The sequence below is a fragment of the Temnothorax americanus genome, unplaced genomic scaffold, assembly GCF_048541705.1.
Source record: "Temnothorax americanus isolate GAGA-0224 unplaced genomic scaffold, ASM4854170v1 Scaffold44, whole genome shotgun sequence".
NCBI lineage: Eukaryota > Metazoa > Arthropoda > Insecta > Hymenoptera > Formicidae > Temnothorax > Temnothorax americanus.
Window position 1 is genome coordinate 1 of NW_027509591.1, and position 11,198 is coordinate 11,198.

The following is an 11,198-nucleotide window of genomic DNA, read 5'->3' on the forward strand; positions in this document are numbered from 1 at the left end:
CATCCGTCTTCTCGAGGGTACATTCCAGGTCGGCGTACACGACGAACAGAAGTCGTTCCTTCCTGCTGTGATTCTTGAATCTCAGCCACTTGTCGTCCTCGCTCGGTAGTCGGATGGCACAGTTGTTTATCTCTCGGCAGTCTACTCCGTGGGCTTCCAATTTCTCGCTCGAATAAAAATAATGTAAACATCTGCAAAAAAAAAAACACAATTTTGAAAATTATTAAATAAAAAATAAAATATTTTTTAATTTTATTAAAAGGAGTATAAGTACTCACCGATCGCAGAAATATTTCCGACCATCGTACCTGCTCAATTGCGAGCTAACGAGACGCGATAGATTTTTTATCCACGCGAAATGTCCCACGTTGTCGTCTCGCGGGTCTTGCACGTACAACAGATTTACGTGCTTTTCTTTTTTCCGGTCGGTGAACCGTATCGGGAGAACGGTTGGCGTCTTCTCTCCTTCGATGGCATACACATTGATGGATATATCGTTGAGTCGTTCGAACTTTTTAATCTGTTTCAAAGAACAGGATACAGCGCGGCGACCACTGACCACGCGAAGCACGCATTGTCCATCGATTGCACGTTGATCACCGCTTTTTTCGATTTAATTTTTTGCGGTAAATTGATGTAACATCCCGCGCGCAAAGATTGTACTTGTTCACGTTCACTGTCAAATCAAGAGACACGGTAGTGTCTCGCGCCAAGTACACGCGGAGCGAGACCGACCGTGACTCTTTTACGCGACGCGACGGGTTGCGAGTACCCGAGATGTTGAGATCTCGATAACGAGTGAACGGATCAAGTTCTAAGTAGGCTTGATCGATAGCTTGGGGTCCAATTAGGGGGGGGTTTCTCTCATAATATTCCGCTACGTGCCTTACGAGCGGAGATATTGCGACGCAAAGTCCAAATGTGAAAATTTATTTTTAAGATACTCCTCCTCCTAACGCTCTCATTCAATATTATTATGATTATCAGAGAAACGTCCCTTTCACTTTTTCGACGCTGGCGGCGCAGGTATCGCCAGTTTCGATATCGCGCGCGTATTTCAAAATTAGGTCGATAAACTTATCGGTCAGGAGGAAGATTTCTATTTAAGTAAAAATTAGGTATATATATAATAAATATTGAGTCAACGGAAAAGTAGGTTCTCTATGCTTGGCAGAAAGTGCCGCTAGGGAATTTTTAAGTCGATTCTTATGAATCAAGCTTGAATTTGATGTCTATGTATCCCAGGTTGCCGATGACAAGGTCCAGATAGTGCGTTTTATAGTTTTCGGTGTCCAGGTGTAATAATACGTTGAATTCGATGTCTACGTGTCCCAGGTTGCCGATGACGAGGTCCACATAGTGCGCTCCGTAGTTTTTGGTGTCTACGTGTATTAATATCTTGAATCCGATGTCCACGTGTCCCAGGTTGCCGATGACGGGATCCAGATAATGCGCTTCATAGATTTCGGTGTCCAGGTGTAATAATACGTTGAATTCGATGTCTACGTGTCCCAGGTTGCCGATGACGAGGTCCACATAGTGCGCTCCGTAGTTTTTGGTGTCTACGTGTATTAATATCTTGAATTCGATGTCCACGTGTTCCAGGTTGCCGATGACGGGATCCAGATAATGCGCTTCATAGTTTTCGGTGTCCAGGTGTAATCGTACGTTGAATGCGATGTCTAGGTGTCCCAGGTTGCCGATGACAAGGTCCACATAGTGCGCTCCGTAGTTTTCGGTGTCTACGTGTATTAATACCTTGAATTCAATGTTCACGTGTCCCAGGTTGCCGATGACAAGATCCAGATAGTGCGCTTCATAGTTTTCGGTGTCCAGGTGTAATCGTACGTTGAATTCGATGTCTAGGTGTCCCAGGTTGCCGATGACGAGGTCCACATAGTGCGCTCCGTAGTTTTCGGTGTCTACGTGTATTAATACCTTGAATTCGATGTCCACGTGTCCCAGGTTGCCGATGACGAGGTCCACACAGTGCGCTTCGTAGTTTTCGGTGTCCAGGTGTAATAATACGTTGAATTCGATGTCCACGTGTCCCAGGTTGCCGATGACGAGGTCCACACAGTGCGCTTCGTAGTTTTCGGTGTCCAGGTGTAATCGTACGTTGAATTCGATGTCTAGGTGTCCCAGGTTGCCGATGACGAGGTCCACATAGTGCGCTCCGTAGTTTTCGGTGTCTACGTGTATTAATACCTTGAATTCGATGTCCACGTGTCCCAGGTTGTCGATGACGAGGTCCACACAGTGCGCTTCGTAGTTTTCGGTGTCCAGGTGTAATAATACGTTGAATGCGATGTCTACGTGTCCCAGGTTGCCGATGACGAGGTCCACATAGTGCGCTCCGTAGTTTTTGGTGTCTACGTGTATTAATATCTTGAATTCGATGTCCACGTGTCCCAGGTTGCCGATGACGGGATCCAGATAATGCGCTTCATAGTTTTTGGTGTCCAGGTGTAATCGTACGTTGAATGCGATGTCTAGGTGTCCCAGGTTGCCGATGACAAGGTCCACATAGTGCGCTCCGTAGTTTTCGGTGTCTACGTGTATTAATACCTTGAATTCAATGTTCACGTGTCCCAGGTTGCCGATGACAAGATCCAGATAGTGCGCTTCATAGTTTTCGGTGTCCAGGTGTAATTGTATGTTGAATTCGATGTCTAGGTGTCCCAGGTTGCCGATGACGAGGTCCACATAGTGCGCTCCGTAGTTTTCGGTGTCTACGTGTATTAATACCTTGAATTCGATGTCCACGTGTCCCAGGTTGCCGATGACGAGGTCCACACAGTGCGCTTCGTAGTTTTCGGTGTCCAGGTGTAATAATACGTTGAATGCGATGTCTACGTGTCCCAGGTTGCCGATGACGAGGTCCACACTGTGCGCTCCGTAGTTTTTGGTGTCTACGTGTATTAATATCTTGAATTCGATGTCCACGTGTCTCAGGTTGCCGATGACGGGATCCAGATAATGCGCTTCATAGATTTCGGTGTCCAGGTGTAATAATACGTTGAATTCGATGTCTACGTGTCCCAGGTTGCCGATGACGAGGTCCACATAGTGCGCTCCGTAGTTTTTGGTGTCTACGTGTATTAATATCTTGAATTCGATGTCCACGAGTCCCAGGTTGCCGATGACGGGATCCAGATAATGCGCTTCATAGTTTTCGGTGTCCAGGTGTAATCGTACGTTGAGTTCGACGTCTAGGTATCCCAGGTTGTCGATGACAAGGTCCACATAGTGCGCTCCGTAGTTTTCGGTGTCCACGTGTCCCAGGTTGCCGATGACGAGGTCCAGATATCGCGCTCCGTAGTTTTCGGTGTCTAGGTGTAATAATACCTCGAATTTGATGTTCACGTGTCCCAGGTTGCCGATGACGAGATCCAGATAGTGCGCTTCATAGTTTTCGGTGTCCAGGTGTAATTGTACGTTGAATTCGATGTCTAGGTGTCCCAGGTTGCCGATGACAAGATCCACATAGTGCGCTCCGTAGTTTTCGGTGTCTACGTGTATTAATATTTTGAATTCGATGTCCACGTATTCCAGGTTGCCGATGACGGGATCCAGATAATGCGCTTCATAGTTTCCGGTGTCCAGGTGTAATCGTACGTTGAATTTGATGTCTACGTGTCCCAGGTTGCCGATGACGAGGTCCACATAGTGCGCTTCGTAGTTTTCGGTGTCCAGGTGTAATAATATGTTGAATTCAATGTTTAGGTGTCCCAGGTTGCCGATGACAAGGTCCACATATTGCGCTCCGTAGTTTTCGGTGTCTACGTGTATTAATACCTTGAAATTGATGTCTAGGTGTCCCAGGTTGCTGATGACGAAGTCCACATAATGCGCTTCATAGTTTTTGGTGTCTAGGTGTATTAATAACTTTAAATCTGAATGGGTGCGTTCAGCCGATACTCCGCTAGCCTAGCAATCGTGAGCAGTTGCTCGTTTTTGCTCGTTTCTTCTCTTTTTAATCCAGTAAGTCAAAATCCAGTAAGACACGCAAATAAAAATAAATAAAGAATTTTACAGTTAACGACTTATTAACATTAATCATGCTTTATTGCAATTATGTTTTATGTTGAAATTGAAAAATATATACAAGGTGTACAACTAAAAGGGTTACAGATTATTATTTTTAAAAAACTGAGCAAAATATTAAATTGTTGTTTTCTTTAGAAATAATAGTCCGTAACACTTTTAGCTTCATACCTTGTATTATATACGGTTTATGAAATTATAAGATATATTGTTTATAAGATTAAGTTGCGTAACACTACAAAAAGGCGTGATATCCGTACAAAATTACTTTTTTAAAAAAAAGGTAAAATGAGCGCCAAGTACACGCATAATAGTGTATATGTATTATGTTGTTACCCTGTTATGTTGTTACCTCGAAAAAAACAAAGTGGTAGTATTATACCTCCAAATAGCTTTATCCTGTACATACTGTTTATACAATGCGTAATATACTACAAAAAGGCGTGATATCCGTACAAAATTACCTTTTTTAAAAAAAAGGTAAAAAAAGGCGCCAAGTACACGTATAGTAGTGTATATGTTGTTACCTAAAAAAAAAAAGAAAGTGGTAGTATTATACCTCAAAAAAACCTAAGTAACAAGTGGTAGATCTTTATATCTCGAAAAATCTCGAAAAAATCTAAGCAGTAGTATCTTTATTTCCGAAAAATTATAACCCAAGTGATACACGTCACAAAATTATGTTACCTTATCAAAAAGAAGAGTCGCGCTTCAAGTGATCTATTACAATTACAAAAAAGATATGATATCTCTTTAAGTTAGAGCGCCAATTACAGAGAGAACATGTATATTGCCTCAAAAAATAATTGTTGCACTACATTGAAAAATCTTTACATTGTGTCAATTAGAAAAAAATGTATAATAACAATTTTATAAAATTAAAAATTTTATTTAAATTTAACAAGGGAATACAAGATATTTAAATACAAAGTTATTTACATGTGTATTTTTTAATGGCCACAAAGAATTACAGAAGTAACAGTACAAAATAAAAATATTTTATTAAAATACATAAATTTTTCTTGTAAAAAAACTTGGCGCTGCTAGACCTCGAAATTTTAAATAAATAAATAAACTTATTCTATACTTAATTATAAGCCGCATTATCCGCCGTCCGCGTAGTCACGCACACCCATATCACTCACTCCCACATCCACGCTGATAATCATTTAATATTACTCCCATTGTATTCTTCTCTGAATTATTTTTATTTATTGTTGTTTTTATTTTTTTAAAAGGTCTAGCAGCGCCAAGTTTTTTTACAAGAAAAATTTATGTATTTTAATAAAATATTTTTATTTTGTATTGTTACTTCTGTAATTCTTTGTGGCCATTAAAAAATACACATGTAAATAACTTTGTATTTAAATATCTTGTATTCCCTTGTTAAATTTAAATAAAATTTTTTAATCTTATAAAATTGTTATTATACATTCTTTTCTAATTGACACAATGTAAAGATTTTTCAATGTAGTGCAACAATTATTTTTTGAGGCAATATACATGTTCTCTCTGTAATTGGCGCTCTAACTTAAAGAGATATCACATCTTTTTTGTATTGAGTATACGCGACAACGCCCATCCGTTATCGCGTTCCTGAAACTCTTCGAGACGCGATAAAGTAGGCTCGATAACGTGTCGCTCGTACCACTCGCGCAGATCGGACGCACGAAAGAGTTCACGGTTTCCCGTGCTGACACTTTTATTCGCACGTTTGTCACCCGTCATAAACTCGCCGTTGAACACGGTGTTTATCTTTACACTTGCGTGTCTTTGCATGACGTTCCGCACACGATCGAGCACGATGACTTCGGCGTCTTCGAGAAATTTTTGCGGTTCGATGTAATTGATATTTATCACCGCACCGGTCAATACACGCCATTCGAACGCGGCATCGATGTCTCACCAAACGAGTCTTTCCGCGTTTTCGTTACCGCTACTACTGCCCGCCGCATGCTCACCACCGATATGTACGAACCGTCTCTGTAATAGAGTCTTCGCACCATCGAGTCGCGCGATTCTTGCTACTAAAGATGACCTGTTTCCGACAGTCTGAGAGCCGTCTGAGAGCCGCGGACGTTTGGAACGACAGTCTTCTTCGAGCTGCTCAATAAACTTCTCGCATCGCTGTTCCCATGCGAGATATTCGTCCAAGGTAGCGATTTGGTTGGATTCTTCCACCAGGTCGCGTTCCGTTTTATCGAGATGTTCCATGTTTTTGTTTTTTAATATTGTCTTTTTTAAATAACGTCACATTCTTCGATGGAGCACTTGCACGTGATTCGATCGCACGCTGAACAATATCGTTTGCCACTTTGAATGCGATAGTAGTCAGACATAACATAATGAGGCAAGAAGTAAGGGACATTATTCTCCCAATTATCAACATCATCACAGTCACGTTTAAAGGTTTTTTGAAGCATCAATAGATGATTAGGATTATTGAGATAAGGGTAAGGGTACATATACAAACGTATCGAATTGTTCATCACCACCAATTCGACGTATTTCCCAATACCTGTATGAATCTTAATGTATGTTGCTTCACAATCATAGAGCTGTTCACAAAATTTAGACGCCCAATAGCGATAGTCAACAATAGGTCTAATATGATACGGCACAACGTCAGCACGGCGAGCTGCACGTGATTCTTCCTCGCTAACGCACTCGTCCCGCAGCCGTCGATACACTTTTCGTTTAACGTTAGAATCCCACTTATAAAGAGAATCGGTATTGATAACGACTCTTTGTCTAGCGAAGCGTTGACCGGTTCCGCGTATACCGAGTTCGCGATCGCAAAGAAACTGCACCGGCGATATTCGTTGCACATCCGTCAATTTCACTCCTTGATCTTCTTCACGCAAACCATCGGTGATATCTGTTGTAATACATTCCATTTGTATATCATCGTCAGATTTTGGAGGCTCCACAGATTCCTCTTCAATTATCCACACCATGTTGTGCACGTTATGTATAATGTCCCACTCGCGATAATGTTTTTATTACTTCATGCAAATCAGGCACATGTTGCATGGATATATTTGAAACAATGGAGTATTACGACAATCTGTGCAAAATTGAATGGTCATTACGTCGTACGGCTCGGTTACATGCTCTCGACGTTCACGTATGTGCTCACCAGTGTCTGGTAAAGCGATCATACACGAATAACACAAGTTATCTGAGCCGTATTCAAAATAAAAATAAATTGCGCAACACTTCGTACGTCCATCCAACGCTAAAAATTCGGGACGCGACACTATTTTTTTCATAACTTCTCTACGGTTATTGTCTTCATCGCTGTTATAGGTGCTGTCCGGCGACAACGGACGATCCTCGTCGGATGAATCTACATCCATTGTTGCCTCAAAATTATTGTTCACTGTTTTTTTGAAAAAAAAAAATGTTTTTTTATACCGCTTACTCGCCACAAGAACTTTAGCCCCAAGTATCAACTTTTAAGAGCCGCGATAATGTTTTTTTTCTTATCGTGTGCAAATCGGGCACATATTACGCGGAAATATCATAAACAATGATTCACGACATCTTGAACAATACCGGCCATGCGTCGTTCCGCGTCTCTCAACGAAGTGTTTTAAGCGAGCGTACATGCCGAAATCAAGGTCCCATAGAGCAATCATACACGGAGCACATAGTGCAAGTGCACCACCCGTTGAATAATAAAAATATATTACGCAATGTCTTTCACGTAAATTTAGCACTATTCTATCGATGACTTCTTTATGATTGTTGTCTTCATCACTGAAGTAGTCACTGTTGTCCGTTAACTCGCGATCCATATCGGAATTATTGTCATCTCCTTTATCGTGAAAAATATTTTTCTGTATTGAATACTTGACACAAAAAACTTCACCCTCGAATATGAACGTTCGCGTCGCGAAAACTAGCCGAAGACTGATCCACAAGATGTGGATCCATAATCATCCTGGCGACAACGGATGCTATGCGTTCGTATAATTATCGTTAGACATATTTTGTTTATACATTCCAGCATCCGGATATCGGCGCTCGCATTTTGTAATATGCCGCCATAACCGAATACCGCCGCGATGGTTAAATCGTAATCGGCAGCGGCTCTTCCTAGAAAAAAACATGAAGAGGACTCCGCAACGGTTAAATCGTCATCGGTGACAAATTTTATCAATTGTCTACCTCGGCTATTTTATCGTCGTAGGGCCATCGACGCTCGCTTTTGTAGTGAGACGCCGTAACCGAATGGCGGCTCGCATGTTCTAGAAGGGTGAGATCATTGCGGAGTCAAATGTCTAACTCGCTGTTTTGTTTATATTTGCCGATAAAAAATTCCAGCAACCGAACGGCGCTTTTGTAATACCCCCGCGCCGATAAAGTGACGACCCCCCCCCCCGGCGGTACAGCTTGTCAATACGAGATATGTTTATTAATATTTAATAAACATGTCCCGACACGCTCGCCGACCCCCCCCGCTCCCCTTCACCAACGAGTCGTCCCACCCGTTCCCCCTCACAACGAGTCGTCCCCCTCCCCCCCGGCAGACCCCTCGGCCGCGAGTTCTCCCCCCCGCCCCTCACCCCCCCTGAGATCCCCGGCCTAGGACTGTTATTGATATATCTACTAGTGTAGGCTTCCAATTTCTCGCTCGTGTAGAAATAGTGCAAACATCTGTAAATAATGAAATTTTTTATATATCTTTTACGTAAAAATTATTTTTATTATTTATTAAGATGTATACTCACCGATCGCAAAAGTATTTCCGACCACGGTGCCTGTTGATTTGCGAGCTCACGAGTCGAGATAGGTTCTTAATCCATGCAAAATGTCCCACGTTATCGTCATGCACATACAGCAGATTTACTTGTCTGTCCATCTTTCGATCAGTAACCCGTATTGGCAGGATTGCAAGTTCCATGTTTTTTTTCTCGATGCTAAACACGTTGATGGAGATGTCGTTGTGATTTTCAAAATTTTTAATTTGATTCAACGTCATTGGAAGCTCAATGTCCGTAAGATTTAGCACCGACGTGTAATGTGGATACGACGATTCCCGTTCTGCATTTCTTTGGGCTGGATGCAGAGCAGCCACCACTGACCATGTGAAACATGCATTGTCTATTGATTGCACGTTTATCACCGCTCTCTTCAATCTAATTTCTCGCGGTATTTCTACAAAACACATGATATTACACGATCTTTTTTCTAACACAATTTGTTGTACTCACGCCTTCCAATTCTCGACTACTGAGCGTATGTTCTTGAAAACGATATCATAACACTGACTTTCGGTGATTTGATCTGTATAATTGCAGCAGCCATACATCGGCGCTATTTGCAAAATTTGCAAAAATCATCGCGAGACATGTCGCGACATGTTCTTGAAAACAATATCGCTCCATTGACTTATGTGAAATTGCACAATTTGCAGTGTATGCACACCATGCACTAAAACAGAAGAAACAATACGCGATGCTCTAGTGGGGGAACGAGAGGAAAAGGCAATAGAAAAAGTATATAAGAAAGAATAAAGCGAGTCAAAATCACAGTTTGTGATTTGAAAGTCTACGCGTCAGTACATCGATTGGAAAAAAGTATAGCAAGATGATAATAATTCCGATATGGATCGCGCGTTAACGGACGACAGTGATTATTTCAGCGATGAAGAAGATGGTCGTAAAAAAGTCATTGAAAGAATTGTGTCGCGTGAGGAAATCGTTGCACTAAATTTACATACAAAAGAATGCGTACTATTTTTTTATTATTCAATGGGTGGTGCACTTGCACTATGTCGTTCATGCATGAGAGCTGTATCGGATGAGACTCTGACCCTGACGGCGGTCGCGCGATTCGTCCTGCCATGGCGCAAGCGAAGCTCGACGTGTCGGAGAAATCTGGCGGCGGCATTAAAGAGAAGGATAAGGATTCCGAGGAAAAGGAAGATCCCACTGTTGTGCCAGAATGCGCAGTATGCCTGCAGCCTTGTATCCATCCAGCACGATTACCCTGCAGCCATATATACTGCTATCTGTGCGTAAAGGGTGTCGCTAATCAGAGCAAGCGGTGTCCGATGTGTCGTCAAGAGATCCCACCGGATTTTCTCGAAAGACCTCAGCTGGTGGAAGTGGAGGAGCCTCAGAAGGAGTCGGAACATCCCGAGGAAGAGTACCAATGGTTTTACGAAGGTCGAAATGGTTGGTGGAAATATGATTCGAGGACAAGCAATGATCTGGAGATTATTTACAAACTAGGGGACGCGCAATGCGAACTTTTGATCTGTGGCATGCTTTACGTAATTGACTTTGAAAAGAAATGTCAATATAGAAAATACAACCCACGTTACAAACGTAATATCAAACGTGACAGAAAAGATGCTCCGTGCAGGGGAGTCTTGGGTGTACAATAACATTTGTAAAATGGATTATTTGTCCGTTAAGATTGAAGATCCACTTCCAAACCCATATTTAACAACATACTCAACTATATTCATTGGTTTCATACAGCATTATACAAATACTTGATATCGGGTATATACATGCATGCACAATCATGTTCAACATTGCACACGATATTGTTCAGCGTGTGATCGAGTCACGTGCGAGAAATAGCACAATGAGTAAGTACCGCTGATTTTCGTATATACTTGTGCAAAAAAAAACTTTTATAAACTGTATTTTTTTCAGTTTTGATAAACCCCGCCACACGCCTCGTATTTTGGAAAAGATTTGGAAAAGATTTTGGAAAAATTCTGCCTCATACAATGTGGGTGATATTCATCGAAAAACGTGCAGGTATTCAGCGACTCGTGCAGTCGCCTGCACCATCATCGCTAGCGTTTCGAGATTTGGAACTCGTTAAAAATACGCGACGCAGATATTGTAAAATTGACGTCGTGCGGCACCAGTTTGTACATAAAACCGTCAACCGTACTCTTCCTGTTCGAACTAGAACATTGCGTTGAAAATGTGTATTTTCAACTATGCCAAAATGTTCATGGCGTAAGTGAAAAATTTAAACAATTTATAACAATTTTACGCTAAAATTGTATTACCGATAAATGTAATGCAGTTAGAATCTTGCGTGAATTTTATGATAAAAATTCAATTATTGATTGTGTGAACTGTTGGCGTATGCTGCAAATAATATTATACACGATGCAT

At 41.6% G+C, this 11,198-nt stretch overlaps 1 protein-coding gene across 1 annotated transcript; it reads left to right on the top strand.

Moving 5' to 3' along the window:
* The first annotated feature begins 9,682 nt into the window (after window positions 1-9,682).
* Window positions 9,683-10,984, top strand: LOC143903228 (E3 ubiquitin-protein ligase rnf146-like). Its single transcript, XM_077416684.1, has one exon. It carries the CDS (start codon window positions 9,899-9,901, stop codon window positions 10,442-10,444), a length of 546 nt encoding a protein of 181 aa, XP_077272810.1. The 5' UTR covers window positions 9,683-9,898; the 3' UTR covers window positions 10,445-10,984.
* The last annotated feature ends 214 nt before the right edge of the window (window positions 10,985-11,198 follow it).

Coding starts and splice junctions, on each gene's coding strand:
- LOC143903228 (XM_077416684.1), top strand. CDS start 9,899: ATGGCGCAAGCGAAGCTCGACGTGTCGGAGAAATCTGGCGGCGGCATT.